This window comes from Haliotis asinina, chromosome 9 (genome assembly GCF_037392515.1).
Source record: "Haliotis asinina isolate JCU_RB_2024 chromosome 9, JCU_Hal_asi_v2, whole genome shotgun sequence".
NCBI classification, from domain to species: Eukaryota; Metazoa; Mollusca; class Gastropoda; order Lepetellida; family Haliotidae; genus Haliotis; species Haliotis asinina.
Genome location: NC_090288.1, coordinates 54,482,424 through 54,500,576, shown reverse-complemented (window position 1 = coordinate 54,500,576; position 18,153 = coordinate 54,482,424). Strand labels below are relative to the sequence as shown.

The 18,153-nt window shown below is 38.5% G+C and overlaps 1 protein-coding gene across 2 annotated transcripts in view; it reads left to right on the top strand.

The window, feature by feature from the left end:
* LOC137295737 (transcription cofactor vestigial-like protein 4) overlaps positions 1–18,153 on the top strand; it is an 85,671-nt gene that overhangs the window by 21,197 nt on the left and 46,321 nt on the right. The window contains exon 1 of one of the 2 annotated variants that reach the window (XM_067827259.1): positions 16,868–17,209. The exons of the other annotated variant lie outside the window; for it this stretch is intronic. Coding sequence (XP_067683360.1) covers positions 17,002–17,209 — 208 coding nt within the window. The 5' untranslated portion in view covers positions 16,868–17,001. Of the gene's footprint in view, positions 1–16,867; positions 17,210–18,153 lie in introns of those variants that run through there. 2 annotated transcript variants of the gene reach the window in all.

The following is an 18,153-nucleotide window of genomic DNA, read 5'->3' as shown; positions in this document are numbered from 1 at the left end:
AGAGTGTCTGCCTTCAGATGAGAAGTTTGATCAGTGACCACGTCGAAGAAAAGATGGCATTTGTAGTTAATCTGCATAAGAGGATGGAAGAAGGACTCTTGCAGTCTTTATCTGTCGGGCAGTCTAGTGGTTCGGCATTTGCTCATAATACCAAAGACCATGGTTTGATTCCTGATATGAATACAGTGTGGAAAACTGGTTTCTGGTGTCCCCAGCACTGATATTGCTGGCATATAGGTAAAAGTGACGTAAAACTAAATTCACTCACTCACTGAAAGTCATGTTTGATTCTTCACATCAGTACAATTTGTGATGCCATTTTTGGTGTCCACCATCATGGCATTGCTGGGATTTTGCTAAAAGTGACATTAAACCATAGCTGTTCACTGTCTCAGTGGGTATCCATGTAAAACTGTAGACTGTAAACAGAATCTCTGTAGACTAGCACTACAAAGGCCTTAGTCCAGACTATTAAAAGCAGACATGTTCACTCATAGAGACATGCTCACACAGAGTTATGCCAGTGTGAAAATGTTGTACATGGTGTTAAACCCCATCTTACCTCACTGTGTGATTGATGGTGGTGGCTGTGAATGTATTTACTATGCTCAAGGTGTGGTGTGCGTCCTTATCACCTTAAAGCTGGCTGTTTCACCTGCCTGACTCAGTATTCACAACACTGAAGCATTGTACACACACTGCTGTCACAGACCCAGAACTGTATTTTACTTAGGATTTACACGTTGTGTTAGAAAACAGGATGTGGTATGGAGGCCTGCGTTTATTATTTTGAAATCTATTTTATTCTTTTAACAGTATTTTTGTTTTAACTGGAAAATGATTTCAACAGCAAAAGTTTAAATGCAAATTGTCATGGTGTTTTTATGTGATTGTGATAGATTTTCTGTCTGTGTAGATAAGGGCAGACATGACACATTCTCTTTAAAAAATATGTATTTTTCGTCTGTGTATGTTTTGTTTCCATGCAATGTTTTGATTGCTCTCTGTTGTAAAGATGAGAGGCACTGCATATTTCAAGGGAGCTAACTCCTGATACCTTGAGTGAAGTTTTTGGAGACCATGTTCTGTGAAACTGAATTAAGTGGTCATAAAATCTTTCCATTCTCTGAAGGTGTTTGAAATTGAAAAACCAAATTAAACTATGTAGATGTGCTTTATGTCTTGTCATCTCATCCTGTCTCCTTAGTGCAAAGTTGTTTGTGAAGTACATTCTTCTAGAGGTCAAAACTGAGCAGTGTTCAGGTGCATATGTTCAGGTCCTTACTTAGCTGATTGGGGGTTTTAAGGGAGTGACATTAGGGACAAGTTTTGATAAGCTATTGATAGCAGACTGGCCAGGATTGAGACCTCTGTGTCAGATGTACTATTATAGCCTCTAGTCAAGGGCCAAATCAGATCCAATATGGCTGTAACAAGTGTTGTTCCAAAGATCAAAAGTAATTGAAAACCACTCAAAAATGAAAAATAGTTAAAAATAATCATTGTTTGTTAAAAACATATTTTTGAGTCGTCAGTATTTTGTTGCTTTAGTATGACAGACATGAATGAAGTAAACTAACCATTAAATGTGACGAATATTCACGGTACTCTTGAATGATGGCATAATGATACACAAAAGAATAGTCAAGTAAAGAGAAGATAACAGTAGAGCATTGTAAAATTTAAACACTTTTATTGTTTGATTCCAATTCAAATGCCCTTTATTGCATATTAGTTATTAAAAATTTTAGATTGGAAAAAACTGGGGAAAACCCTTAAACATGGTGATTACATTTAAAATGTATATATTTCGATTATATCTGATAATTGTTCACTACAAGTTGTCTGATAACTGATAAATGGATTTAGTTTGTGATTCCTAGCACTAAGGCAAGGTATACCGAATTCCAAGCACAGAAATGGTATAAAGTGAATTCGATGTATATTTGAGACAGACAGAATGCATATTTTCAGCACTTTGGACAGATTGTAATTTCTTTATATTGGTCATGATGGCAGGGCATGATGGATTATGGTGATTGTTATTGATATCAGGTGTGTGTGCTGACAAGGTTTGAGTAATGAGCTTGCCTTTTGAACAGTGTAATCCTTTAAAACCTAGCTCATCCTGAAAACAATCAGTTTAGATAGAGTAGAAATGGTCCAAAGGAACCAGTGCTTGTCATAAGCAGCCGGAACTGGTTTGATCAGGTTAAGTATGATGTTAGGCGTCTCAGTGACTGGGATCATTCTTTCTGGGACTGGTTTCTTTGGTTCCAAGCTGGGCATTAAATGGCATTGACAGTCTTGATTATCTCAATAACATTGTTCAGTTGCAGATTGCATTGACTAACTGTTTGCAGAAAATGTTCTGAATGAATGATTTCGTAATGATACAGAAGGTATGAGAATATCTGAAGTGGTTAAATCATCAAGTGTCCATTTCTATTTCTCTGGCACAATCACAGATTTAGTGTCAGCTTTGTGGACTTGGCATTTCAAGGCAATTTCAAGATGTAAATGTAAATATTAACCATGAAATTGATACATACAGGTCTGAAACATGAAATCTGTAAATACTGAGACACGATGATCGATCAGGTACACTGCAACACACTGTTTTAGGTTTACTAAGAATCAAGACAGTATACTGGGTCCAGTAAGTGGCATCAATAGTATATATCAGGCACTCTGACAGATATACTTATAAATGTCCAGACGTTTTTCTTGTTTGGCAAATGTTTTGAAGAAAACTATGACCCTTTTTTGTACACTGGAATAGGGAAGGTAGTTGATTGGAATTTGATGATTTCAAACTGGTGTCCATACTGCTCTCAGGAAGGAGCTAAAACACAAATTATGTTTTTAAAAAATTCCTAAAACTCTGCTCTCACTGTTTCATAGGTACAAACCAAAGCCCAATTTCTCAAATGATGTAGCCCTGTCATCTTTGTGACCAGTCAGGGATGGTAACTCTAATTGCTTCCTATGAAAGTCTGGCAACTTCAGCAATTGACATTTTACGGGTGTTTCGGTCATTTGCTGCCACCAACAATCACTACTGATAAATATGCAACAGTTTTACAGCGTCATAGCTACAGTCAGCTTACATAATCCTACATGGGCTCTCAGAAAATAAGGCCACAAACTTTTGAATAATTTTAGAAAAATATATTATGTAAATTGATATTTTGTAGCTGCATCAGTTGATCCTACGTGTTCTGTGGTAATTTGTTTATAGCACATGTAACATCCCATAACCACGTGTAATAACATTACTTTTTTACACATGTCTGTTTGGGATTACAATTAATCCCCTTAGCGAGAATGATAATCCTTTCATATTAACCACAAATATGTAGTTCCATGTAAATCTGCAAAAAATCACTCTTTAATTCTATTAACAATTCATATTTTTGCAAGAATGATAATTATCAAGAGAAATGAACATTTGTTAATGATCAGCATAACTTTCCCATGATGCTCTGTAATGGCCTCCATTTTCTCTCTGCCTAATTGAGACAGGAGTAGTATGCTGGCACTATCATCAAATCTAGATAACAAGCAAATATGTAGGTATAATCCACGCTTTTTACATACATAACCTTTGGTGCAAGTGCAAGTTTTCAATTCTTGTTTGGGCTTATCTGACATAAACGAAAATTTCACGCCATGGTTGGTTGTGGTGTTAGTATGTCAGAGGGAAGTAGTATGTGGTAGGTGGAATGTTGAAAATGCTGACGATGTGGAACTTGGGTGGGTCAACATTCAGTTGTTCCAGCAAGCAGATATCTCACAATCTATTGGAATTTTGATTATCTTTAGACTAGGACAAAAACAGCTGGCAGACTTGTTTCGCTGGGGAAGCAGTGATGGCTAAATGGTCTTGGCAAGCTTGGCGCTACCATTCCATACTAGGCTTGCTCCATGTACTACAACTAGAACAGGCCATATGACTTTCACTTCAGACACTCATTGTATGCCGTGGCGGTTGGGTAGCCTAATGGTTAAAGTGTTTGTTCATCAAGATGTAGACTGTTCGATTCCTTACATTTGTGCAAAGTGAGAAGCATACTCCAAAGTCCCCGACCTTGATAGTGCTGGACAGTAAAAAGTGGCATAAAACCATACTCACTCATTTAATGTCCTGGATTGTTTCCTGGTAGAATTGCTCCAAAGTCACGACATGATCCTCCAGGGAATATGGAAAGCGCCTTACATATCCTGTTGGTGTTCCTGCTGGTTGGGGAAGGCTTGTGCAAGTCTTTCAGGAAATGATTTATGGTTGACATAATTCCTTATAGAAATTTACATAAAGATAAAGAACAGATTGTTCCTTGTCTCTCATTCCCTGTTTTCCAGATGTCCCTGTTATGGGATTGGAATTAATTACACATTCATTCATGTAACATTACGCACAGCCCTGGAGTAAGACTAGGCGTCTCAGCTAAGATACTGGTGTCTTCAACAGACAGACCTTTTTCACACTTGTCAGTGATGCTGTGTGCTTGGTCATGTCACATCTGAATAATTTTCTCACAGTATTTCAAAATTTATATACAGTTAGACATTTGACAATGAATCTCATATAGAACTATAGACAACCCATGCTTGTTCCAAGAGTTGACTAACTGGATTGAGCGGTAGGCATGCTGATTTGGTTGAAATGTGTCATCATATGCCAGTTGTCTAGATTGATGCTCATGATGTTGATCACTGGATTGTCTGACTCAGACTTGATGTACAGACCAACATATAGCTGGAATATTGCTAGGAGCATCAATGAACACCAAATAAACAAACATAAAATGTAATAACAAAAATTTTATCTGACAGCTATGATAACAGCTACAGTGACAACACAGCCGTGAAAGTGACTGAGCGAATGAGTATTGTTTTACACCACTTTTTTTCACACATTGTACTCATGTGGGTAATCAAACTCAGGTCTTCAGCGATGAGCGAACACTGTAACAGCTAGGCTACCCACACCACTGTCCCATGACAAATAACGAATGTTCACTGATGTCAAGCTGTGACGATTCTACACCAACATTACAAACTGGTCATGTATTATTCAAGGCAAAACATGATTTCTACTCTGATGAAGTCCTAGTGGGGATTGGTTCTCGTGCTCGGAAGCCCATGAGAACTGCAGATGCTGAATCTGCACCAGGAGCTGCTCAGGAAGAACTAGCTTGACACGACACACCTGTAGCTGCTGTGACTATCGGCTGCACTGTCATGGATATTCACATGAATAGCTGATGGTTGTCTGTCTCCTTTTTTTCCAAGTAATTTTTAAATTTTAATAGCAGCACTTGAAATAGGAGAAGTGGAAACTTACTAGATTTTTTTTTCTGGTGGAAATATACAACTGAAACCAGTTAAATAAGGGTACTTGTTTTGTGGGATTGTCTATAAAATGTAAGCCATTTTCCAAAAGAAATGAGAAATGGGTTACATAATCATGTAGAATAGCTTTTTATGTGAAAATTTAAGAATGAAATTTGTCATTTTCATTTTTGACTTTGCATGTGCATTCCGGGAAAGGGAAACAGAGAAAATGAATGCCACACAATGCTGTCACTTTGGAAAGCCCAACCCCTTGCAATCGTTCAAAAAAGTAAACGGCTATTGAGACGCATAACATGCGTCTACTAACGTCTGCACAACGTCATTTGGCCATTGGGATGATCCGTTGGGGAATGTCTCAACGACAAGTGGCTGCACTTTTCCACTGCCACCGAAACACCATTTCAGCACTGGTGAGACGCTATCAGAACGCAAATGACGTCATCGATCGGCCATGTTCTGGACGTCCACTTGTAACAAGGCCAACACAGGACAGATGGATAGGGCTGACTCATTTTCGTCACGGGTTTCAGACTGCAGTGATGACTGCCTGGACCATCCCAGGACTTTGCAGTATTCACTCCAGCACAGCTTAACAACATTTACGACATCACAGGATCAGACCACAACATCCTGCCATGTGATCTGTCCCGACACAATGTCATCAACAAGCTGAATTTGATGGCAAAATCATGTCCTTAGGCCCTTGTTTTGGTGGAGAAATGTTGTTTTAACAGATGAGTCCAGGTTTAACATTTCCCATAGTGATGGACTTCAGCGTACCTATAGATGCGTGGGAGAACGTTATGCACAGGCCTGTGTCCTGGAGAGGAATCACTTTGTTAGTGGTTCTTCCGTGATGTTTTGGGGTGGAATAACAGCACACCAAAGTACTCCTTTGGTGATTTTTCACAGCAACTTAACTGATGTGAGCTACAGGGATCAGATTCTTCAACCTGTGGTAATTCCTTTTCTGCACCACCATGGCATTCTCAATGCCGATGGTGGACATACCCATTATTGAGCTTGGTTGTTTGACCCCTGTCCCGCTTGTGGACTTCATTGTGATTGACTTTTCGATTGAAATTCTCCCGACTTGTTAAGGTCTCAGGATCCTTCCATTAAAGTGTATATGTACTTTTGACATTGTTATCGTACTTATCAACTGGGATAATATTTTGACAATGCAGTTTCTTTATATAACTAGTGTATAATTTTGATGAAGTTATCCTTTAAAAGGTTGAAAAATGATATTGTTAAATTTAGATTTTTATTGTTATTAAGTGATAATATTTTAAATATTTCGCTCTCATCTTTCTGGTACTGTAAAACTAATCAGTAATCTTTTGAGGCCTTAAGGCCAGACCAGTTGTATTTTTTTTTGTGTACTCAAAAAACCTTTTAGGCAGGAGGGGAAAAATGTACAAAAAATCACCAAAGTAATATTCCATTTAAATACAAAAAGCATTTTAATTTTGCTAAATTTTTAAAGTGTAATTTGTGTTTGTACATTTACTTTTATTAGCCAATAAAGACAGGACTTTATTTTTTGAGTGGGGAAAATTCATTTGACTTTTTTTCCAATTCTTGTAAAAGTATGACCGGTTGATCCGTAAAACAAGAAATAAACTTGGTCTGGCCTACGATAATTTTTTTATCTTGAGTCTGGCTCTGACATAAGTGTGTATTCTACAGACAGGTTGTGGCTATGACATGAGTCGCGAGACATCCACACAACAATGGATGGTGTTGTGTTAGATGAACTCCTGGTGTTGGAGATAAGGTGCAGTGATTGGCCTGCATGTTGTATGCATGTCAACACACAGGCTTACACTGAAAGGATGTTAAACTGTAATCTGAGACCCTATGCTGTTTATCATGAATCCCTGCATATATTTCACTGAATGGAATAAGTGTTGAGGTGACAAAAAAACACTGCATTTCATTAAGACCTTTCTTAGAGATGAGAAGATATGGGTCTTTTTTAAAACTGTTGAATGTCATTAAACCCTCATCCCTGAACTCAGGGATTGTGTTTTCAATACAGTGTATTTGGACTCTGTTGAAAGAAGGCAGAATTTGGGAAAGAAAATGATATACATGGAAACATAGCATGCCTGTATTCTGAGTGAGTGAGTGAGTGAGTGAGGTTTTACTCCACTTTTAGCAATATTCCAGCAATATCACATGACAGGAGACACCAGAAATGGGCTTCACACACTTGTGCCCAATTGGGGAATCGAACACATGTCCTTATTGTGATGAGCAAATGCTTTGACCACAATGCTACCCCACGCCCCAGTCTGTATTGTGTGTAATGTAGATTAGATTTCATAACAGTTAGCGAGAGAGTTTAATATTTTGCCATGTTGAGCAATATTCCAGCAATATCATATCAGGTACACCAGAAATGTGGATCACGCTTTGCACCTATGAGGGGAATCGAACCTGGGTTTTTGGTGTGACGAGCTAACGCTTTGACCACTAGACGACCCCAAAACTCCTACGCTGAGGTGCAGGACCGGTATTTTGGATCAGTTTCTCTTATCATGGATCAGTTTCTCTTATCATGTTTCTACTTGTTTATTAAAATATGTATTTCTTGTGTACACATTGAGTCACTGACAGCGTCTATCTAGACTAAGGGTGAAGACGACACCGTCACTTGTTATGCTCCCTTGCAACAAGTTTCATTCAACTTCGGAAAACGTTCTATTCATGATTTGTGAAAAATTCAAGCCGCAGTTGAATATTTGTCATGATCTTAGGAGCATTATGTTTGTAGACAGGGGGTAGTTTATGTAAAATAACCCTCAAGAAAGTTAAACACAAATATCAATGTTGCAAGATCAAAGAGAACAGCATAATATGAAGGTACTGTACAGAGTTCAATATTGACTTATGTTGAGGTCGGGAATGCAGGTTCTTTAGCGGAAGAGACCAGGCGAGTTGAGAATCAGCAAGGACAGTGTGAGATATTGTATGTGGAGTTGAATGGACAGAGACACAATTGAGATAAACAGGTTAAATCTTGTGAAGAAGGCCTCTGGTTGTAGTTCATCCAGCGCATGATGAGTCACTCACTCGGCAGACTGGGAGGGTCTCCACCACTAGCCCAGGTGGGCTGACAGGCACAACATTGTATTGTACAATACCTGTACAGTCTCCACTGGTGGATTGCCACTGATAAGAGTTGGAGAGGGTTTTATGTTGATTTGAGAAATGTTGCAGATGGCATAGAAATGCTATAGACGTAACAATGCATTATACAGTACCTGTGTCTGTGGAGCTTTTTCCAGGATGAGAGTGATGGGCATTGTGGCATTACATATGGTACCACAGGTCATCAGCATGACGAGCAAACCCTTTAACCATGACACTACCCAACTACTTCAGGACAGGGTTACTGATGAAAAGTCACTGGCCAAGAGGGCCAGTGAAGCCAAAATGTTGCAAGCCCGCATTATACTTTTCTGGCCCTGCAAAATATCAGTGTCAAAATGCAACAAAATTTGCAACACTATTACCATTTTTACACCGTGGCCAGATGACAAGTGATGCTAAATATCATAAGACTTTTGCAGACAGACTTTTTAACACCTTAATAATTGACATCATCATGCTCACATGCATTGAATACAGAACAGATTAACTGATATTTTCAACTAGTCAGTCAGGATAGCTCTAACAATATATTACTGGTCCAATTCACAGTCTGCTAGCATTTGTGTAGAAGGCCAGTATTTTGAACATTGCGTCAGGATGCCAAGTAAGGGAGGGAATATAGACTTCACTTGTGTTGAATGAGATGCTGAATAATACAACATACTAGTCTAGATAAGAGTTGAATGAATGCAGGTTTGTAAGCAGGAGCATGTAACCGATAATGGATTGAAAAAGGTAAAAGCAGAAGTGGTATCTCTAGATTGCATTTTAGATCAATTTTGAAGCTGTCTGTTAAATATGGAATGAGAACAAGCTGTTCCTTGGAGATTCCTTGTTCTGAAGGTCGATGGTTGAAACACTTTTGAGAAACATGTTTCAGTTTTGAGAGAGTAATAATGATGCTTACATATGAAGTAGGATGCCTTGAGTTTTCGGAAGTGTTGTTCCAAACTGCTGACATGACTGAAATGGTGGACATTTTGAAAGAAAAACACACTTTGGAGAATGTGTTGTAGTATTAGTAATTACTATTTTATGGAAAAGCAATAAAGAAAAAATGATGTAATGTGGTCGGATGTAGTTCTTCTGTAATTGTATCCCCCCCAAATTTTTTAATATCTTTTGTTTGGAGGATTGGGCGGCATTGACAGCATGCCCTGCTATTATATGTATTCTGTACATGAATGAAAACCGACCGGAGAAATTTAAGCACTTCGTGTCATGGCTGACAGGCTCTACAAAAGATGGACGAATGAAACTAATCGGCTCTCATGTGTTGGTGAACAGGAGATAGGGAGTCAGAGTCACCTAGCATTTCCATGACAGTCTAAGATCTACTGTATTGATGCAAAAGGCGGAACAGAATCTCAATGAAGGCATTGTGATATCGCCTGCCTGTCTGGAACAAGCCTTCCCTTAGTGCGTACCTTACTACCTCATTCACAGATCGTAACTAGGGTCAGCTTTACAATCACGCAGCGAATTGTGATATTTACCTGTTCACTGCTGCATAGATAAAATGCCTTTGATAACGTACATTCTCAAGTTTCTTTCATCAGCCATTCTGGCTAGCTTCATTCAAAACTTGCACATGTGTTTTTCAAGTAGATTTTCTTGGTTGACTGATTTTAAAGGGGCAGAGCACTTTATTCTGTTGCCAGTGGTAACTTTGAACAGATGATGCTTTTTTATGTAGTTTTTTGACAGTTACAACTTTAAATTACTGTTAACTTTGATTTAAACTGAAAGGAGTATTGTGTTTAGGGAGTTTGATATAATAAGTTTTGTGATGATCTAGTTTATTTTCAAGTTTCAGTTTTTGGTGTGGAAAAGTTTTTGAGTTACATGTTGTCTATGAGAAATGTCACTTTTAATGTACTTGCTTGACAACTTGTATAATTGTAGCATTCATTTGTACGTAAACTTATTGCTGTAATCATTAGGCATGGTGACCCTTGTTTGAGGTTGTCTCTACCTGTATGGAAGTATACTTCAAATGTGAAGTACTATTTTGATTGTGTCGATGAGTACTTCGATCTTCCACATGTTTTGCAACATATATTTTTTGTGTTTGTTCGTACCTTTCTAAGTAAGTCTGATATTTGAAGCAAAGCTTACAATCAATATGCATGATTGAAATTACTTTCTCATATGACTCTGGAAGGCCAACTTAGCCAATGATGCTAGAATTTTTTCTTCTTTCTATTCTTCACATTCCTGAGGTGTCCCCGATTTGTCATCTTTGTTATATGGCAGCTGTAATAGTCAACACTGGTCATACAAAAGTTTTAGTTTTAAGAATACTTTTTTCTCCTAAATGAATAAAGTTGTTAAATTTGCCAGTGCTGTGCAAGTGATTGTGAATTTCACAAAGTTGCAAATGGCAACATTTGTGTCTTCTGTCAAGCTAACTCCTTGATATATTTGCAACTGTAGTAAATGTACAGCATTGGTCGCACGCACGCACGCACGCACGCACGCACGCATGCACTCACTCACTCACTCACTCACTCACTCACGTATCCTCATCAGGTCATGGTTTCCTGAACCTACTCAGTAATGTGGACGTCTTTCTGGTGGAAGAGAGAACATGACAGTTATCCTGAAGGATTTGCTCACTGGTGCAGAAAAACTCCCCTGGACCTGTACTTAGCCAGGAGGTCGAGACTTCATGTGGGATCCCCCATCTATCTCCTGGCCGTGAATTAATTTTGGTCATGCTCTACTACTTGTGTCATAGTTTGGAATTCCCAGAATGCTCTAGTGTGTTTCCATCCAGACTGTCTTCAATAATATTGTGGAAAGTAGATCGGAGCGGGATGGTGTCGTCTTCAGGAACCAACTCATATGAACCTCCTGTCTGTCCAATTTCATGTGTTTTTTCATACTGTGGTCATACTGGGCAATCTTACCTGATTCTGATTGATTGCAGCAGCTCCATGCTACTCAAGCAACTCATCCAAATCCTGAGTCTTGTAGCAAGATCAGCTCATACTGGTACATGAACTGAGACAAAAATTTACCTAAAGAAACTCTCTGTAAGACACGTGTTTTACTTTGTGTTAAATAAAAGTAAAAAAAAATTGTATATTTATGCAAATACATTATGAGAATACACTGACACAATGGCAGGGCTTTTTATTAGATTTCTGCTGGATATATGCTATACTCAAGTTTTGTGAACTAAATCATGGTTTCTTGGAGAAAAAAACAAAAAATATTTGTTTTTCTTTCACTGTTCTTTCACCTGTAAATCATTATTTTTGTTCAGAGGATATCTTGTTAAAGGTACTATCAAGATGTTGAATGATAGATGCTCTCTCCATCATTAGAGGCACTATGAAGATGTTGAATGATAGGTGGTCTCTTCGTCCCTAAAGGTATAATCAGCACTGTTGACTGATACACAGGGAGGAGTCCCTTAGAGGCACTATCAAGATGTTGAATGATAGATGCTGTCTCCATCCTTAGAAGCACTATCAAGATGTTGAATGAGAGAATTGGTCTCTTCATCCTTTGACATGCTATAAAGATGTTGAATGAAAAATGGTCTCATCATCCTTTCAGGCACTGTCCAGATTTTGAATGAGAGATACTGTCTGCATCCTTAGAGGTGCTATCAAGATGTTGAATGAGAGATGGTTTCTCCATCCTTACAGGCACTATCAAGATGTTGAATGAAAGATGGTCTCTACATCCTTAGAGGTGCTATCAAGATAGGGCTCATCCTTCTTGAGAGGCTCTAGTCTCTGCATCCTTAGAGGTGCTATCAAGATGTTGAATGAGAGATGCTCTCTCCATCCTTAATAGACATTGTTGAATGATATCAAATGAACTTTTCATCGCTTAAGGCTATATCAGAAGACAGTGTTCCAGATGATTTATTTATCCTGTTGACAGGTACAGAAGAAATGAGGTGGGGTGGTCCAGTGGTTAAACAATGGCTTGTCACAATGACAGGACAAGTTGTATTCCCCAAGTTTGATGCCACACCCATTTATAGACTCTCCTGTACTGATAGTGATGGATGAACAAGGAGACCTCTATTAAAGAAGTTTTTTATCCACAGAACTCTCCTTGTTGTTCATGATCAGTAACTCAAAGAAGTTATTGATGGATGTGCAATATAAAACCCCACTTACTCACTAACTCACACACTAAGTGAGGGAGCCGAAGGACATCCCCAAGACAAGTATGAAGGTCTGTTAAGCCGTAGCATCATTTTCAAACAATTTTCTTATTTACAATGCAGAAGTAATGTTGCTTTGAACCAGGCTCACAGTCTTTTGTCATGCTAAATATGCACTTTAGGGGATATTTTGTTATACAAGTTACTAAGTCATATTCAGTATTTAGATACCAAGGTGAAACTAATAAAAAACCTTTTAGATTTGACTTAATCATGTTTATTAGAGAATATAATTGACAGCTATACAAGGAAAATTCCTTGAGTATCTAGCATTGCCTAAACCTGAATCATGGAAAATTCAAAACATCATTGTACTAAGATTTCGGTAGGTAAATTACAGTATTATGCAGAGTTGAGATGCGTACAATTACAAGTCAATTATTAGTGTATTAGCCAATAAAAGTTTAATGTGTTTTGATAACTAGTTTCCTGTAACCATCAACAAGTAAACATTTTTCGGCAATGAGTAATGGTGATAACAAAAAAAAGCATTCACCTTATGCGGAGAGGCGATACTTGAATCGTGTTTCAATTAAACACTTAATCCTGTTAAGTCAGGCATGCTGCAGAATTTGTGTGGCACATTAAACATTAAAGTGTGTACCCACGCTTAATCCGTCTCAACCACAAGTAGCTCAGAATACCTCCTCACGCTAGTTTGTCATGACAGGTGTCTACAGATTTACAACATCAACAGATTTATTGCTTAGATATGTTTGACTTATATTTTAATGTCATTACTTTACTTTATTTTTAATAAGATCATAAACTAGAAGTTACAATGAGGTAACTTTATAGATGTAGTGAAAGCATATAAAAATATCAACTGCATTGTTAAACTTAGACATTTTCACATATCACTCCAAAGCGAAAAATGGGTAAAATAAAAACACTCATTCACTGATGAAGTGACCTCTGAAGTTGCCATCAATAAAGAAGTTGTCATTCATAAAAGTTTCATATTTTCACGAAGTATAAATTCTCCAGATTGATTCATGTTTCTGTACTATAAAAAATCAGTAACAAATATTCATGCAGGGTCCATCAATATTTTGTAAATGTCAGAGGTTATTGCATGAAGTCTGTCAACTTAAATTCTTAGAAAAATATATATGTGACTAGTTTCCCAATGGCCTCCCTTCAGGTTCGTCTCTTTCATGGTATTGATTGGTTTTTAATTGGGACAGGAAATGGAGGTAAGTGTTCTGGATTGTGCTTGTCACCTAGTGGCCGGGAGCCATTGCAGAGGTCAGGTCGCCACACGAAACAGTTGACCTCATCAGGTGGATTACTGTGAATGAACTTGCTGGTGTGGAACAGTTTGATGAGTCAAGGCCTGGGCTTGCAGGACTTGTTTGAAAAACGGTGAGAAACTCCACTTATGGCAGCTCTTTCTGTTCTTGAAGAATTCACAGGATAACCCTAAACTAGCTAACAATGTGTCAGAAACCAAGATAGACCAAACACACACCTGACTTGGACCTCACCATGCACTCTAGGTTCAATGTCACTCACACCAGATTCAGCTTAATACACTCCAGATTCAATGTCATACACACCTGATTCAATGTCGTACACACCAGATTCAGTGTCATACACACCAGATTCAACGTCACACACCTGATTGGACCTCATCATACACACCAGACTCTACGTCATACACCCCATTTTCAACATTGTACATATCAGCTTCAAAGTTGTACATGCCAGCTTCAACGTCAGACACAGCAGATTCAACATCACACATCTGATTGGACCACATCATACACACCAGATTCTACGTCATACACCCCAGTTTCAACATCGTACATACCAGCTTCCATGTTCTACACACCAGCTTCCACATCATACACACCAGACTTAGTGTCATACTCACCAGATTCAACGTCACAAACACCAGATTCAACGTTGTACACACCAGATTCAATATCATGCACGTCTCACACACCAGATTCAATGTCACACACCAGATTGCACATCACACAAACTAACACCTAACTGGTCCACATTACTCACCAGACTGAATGTCACTGATATACGCACATGCATGCATGCGCATACACATGCCCACACCTCAGATTGAACATCACGCTAATGCCAGAATGGACCATGTCATGCACACCAGACTCAATGTCACTGTGTCATTCCACAACGCAGATAACAGTACACTTTCCCACATAAGGACTAGCCCTCACACAGGATCTCACTCGTACACTCGCACGCACAGACACACACTGGATGCTTAACACAACATACTACCGACACTAATGAATATATATTTTAATCATTTGTGTCAAGTATGTAGACCACATTCTCCATGAGCGTCTACCTGTATCCGAGGTGTCAGGCATGATTACTTCTCACTCATTCACTCACCTGTAATTAACAGTCCTCACCTGGCTTGACTGTTTCTCACTGTAACAGTGTCAGAGATTAGGCCAGATTCTTGCAAGATGAGTCTACATGTTTACAATGAAAAAAAACCCATGATTATAATTTGAACACATTGAAAAGCGGATCAGAATTTATAGAGGCTGTTCTGTGAGCCTTGTGAGGATCTTGCAGCTGTATATAATGATTTAGCCTTCTTCATTATACAATGCCTGCAGGGTTCTACCACCTTTTTAACAGACCAACCATGCCATTAGAACTCAGTCTTGCTGTTAATATGATGAGACAGACAGGATCAAAACATATGTGGAGATTAAACTTGTGCACCATGGAGGACTGGAGTCCATGGCTCGTCACAATGCAGGGATCTAATTGGACTCAATGTCATATCTTCTTTTGAAAATTTCAAAATGGTGGTGGGAGTGTGCTGATTGGAGGCATTTGTGTTGTGTACCAGCATATGTCAAACATATTCTTGTGTGATATACAACTTTTGTCAAACATTTTCTTGTGTGATATACAACTTTTGTCAACTTCAATGCATTTAAAACCTTAATGCCATATCTTCTTGAAAGGTTTATTGAAAGGTATGTTTTCTTGAAGAGTTGTGGTATGAAAGGGCAACATGGTCACTGAAAAAGTTCATTTGGTAGTATATAAGTTGTAGTATACAAGAGGTAGCAAGCTAATTTTAGCAGCAGATAATAGGGTAGTATTCAGTAAGAGACAAAGTCCAGGCCTAATGGATGCTGTATGACTTAATGAGCAGTATTGTCACTGAAGAATTGAATCATTACTAGTAGAAGATCAATAATGTCATTAGTGGAAAATAATGTTGTGCAAAATCATTATCTTACTGATGCAGTGGGGTAGCCTAGTGGGTGAAGTGTTTGCTCACCATGTTGAAGACCCAGGCTTGATTCTCCCACAAGTGTACAAAGTGTGAAGCCCATTTCTGGTGCCCCCATCATGATATTCCTGGAATATTTGCTGAAAGGAATGTAGCACTGTGGAAGTTGCGGTCGCTGAGCGGGCTAGGCGGCTGACTTTGTGAGCTGGCGATATTAGGTACCCGACTCTGAGGGTAGGGGTTTCAAGTCACGGATGAGACTCAACCAAAAAAGTAGTAGAATTTGTACTTTTCTAAGAAAGTGAAGACTCACTCACTCATTATCTTATGTTCATATATATTTACTTCATCATTTTTGACAGTGTAAATGGGCTTTGAGAATTGTGAAGGAAAGGAGTTCTCTTTATTGTGTCAATAAATGAATGATATCTTTTGACTCAGTATTCATTAAGAACATGTTACAAAAGTTGATTGATAATGTTTATAAAAAAATAAGCAATATGTTTGGAGAAATCTTATTTTATGATTATAAATTTGCATATTATTTACATAAAATGTTGATTTTGAAAGTTTGGTGCCATACTCAGAGATCTACTTGACACATGAGTAGGTATAACATTATCAAGGAAATGAGTGTGAGTGTGCCTCCCCCCTCGCTAGCCTCACTATCTCCTCTGCCTTTACAACTGCTGGAGACAGGATTCCGGAGAAGCATCTTCAGGTGTTACTTGAACACAGCCTCTTCACTCCCTGTGTCCCTCCATCTGTCATCAGCAATATAGTCCTCAGTTTCCAGTCACCAGCTGGAGCACTACTATATAGCACAACTCAAGACATTGAAACTGCTTCCACCATTGGTAGGAGTGTTTGTATGAGGTCAGAGGTCACCTCTAGCCAATGAGAGCCCACGTGTGTAAGTCTGTGAGCTAGTGTCAGTATAGCGAGGTATCCCTCGGCATGTGTATGCTGTCTACCTGAGCCTCAACTACAGAAACCAGAGACAGTTACACTATAACAGTGGAGTACTGCCATCGTGAATGTTTCAAGGATTATGTCCGTTCTTGGAGAGCACCCCTTAATGGAAGGCGGCCCTCCCCCACTGGTTCCAGGGCTGTGGCGCCCTGCCCTGTGGTGCACCCCCACCCCACGGGTCCCAGAATTGCCAGTGTATCCCCAACCCCGCTCGATGACTCACCTGCTAAGTGACTACATAACCACCACCTCCTCTCCACCACTCTGGTACCCCTGGTATTTTAAAGGTAGGCTGTTTTTCTTCTGTTGTTTTGTCACTTAAAGTTGCATTGAACTGCAATGTCATCCAAAAGTGAAAAGTCAAGATATTAAGTGTTGAATGATTTCTTTAAATGTAAATATGGAATGAATATTAAAAATATTTTGGCACTTGAACTAAATATGTGAAGCGATTGAATAATCTTCTATTATTTCACAGAAAATGTTGAAGGATTATGAATAATTTATTCCTCAATTTCAAGATTGTATGCATAATATACAATGTAACAACAAACTGATAGAATACTGAAAATATTAGACAAGCTTTGGAGAGAGTAGAAGAAAATAGTTTTAAAAAATTATTCTAAAACCTTTTTTTTCTAGTAGGTAGACATGCTTCATTGGTTTGACATCATGGTTGTTCGATGGTTTTGATGACTTTTGATCCATATCTTGGAAGACAAAATTGCTAAGATCTGTATGCTCTGTGAGCCAATGGCAAGCCATTCTTGTTCAGTATGTGCCATGCACTCTAGGCAGGTATGGAGAATTGGTTGTTAGGTTGAAAGGCTTGATATTATTAATGCTGTAGCTGTGACTGAGCTTAAAGATATATCTAATATTATAGCGTCATGGGAGGTGGATCATACACTATGTACAGCATTTTATACTGATGCAATATGAGGTCATTGTATCCTGGGGTATGCCTTGTATCATTGTACCAGCTCTTGTTTTGTGTCTATACTGGGGTTAATGTATTATGCTGTTTGTACAATACTCTAGCGCATCTCTTTTATATAAGTTCAGTTTGGGTTAATATTGTTTCTTCTGCATTGTACCTGATATTTATTGCATTTATTCTCAACAAGGTACTGAAATGCAGTATATACAACTGTGTATCACACATGTTATCTACCTATACTGAAGGTAAGGTTAAAGAACCATGCAGTATATACAATTGTGTATCACACAT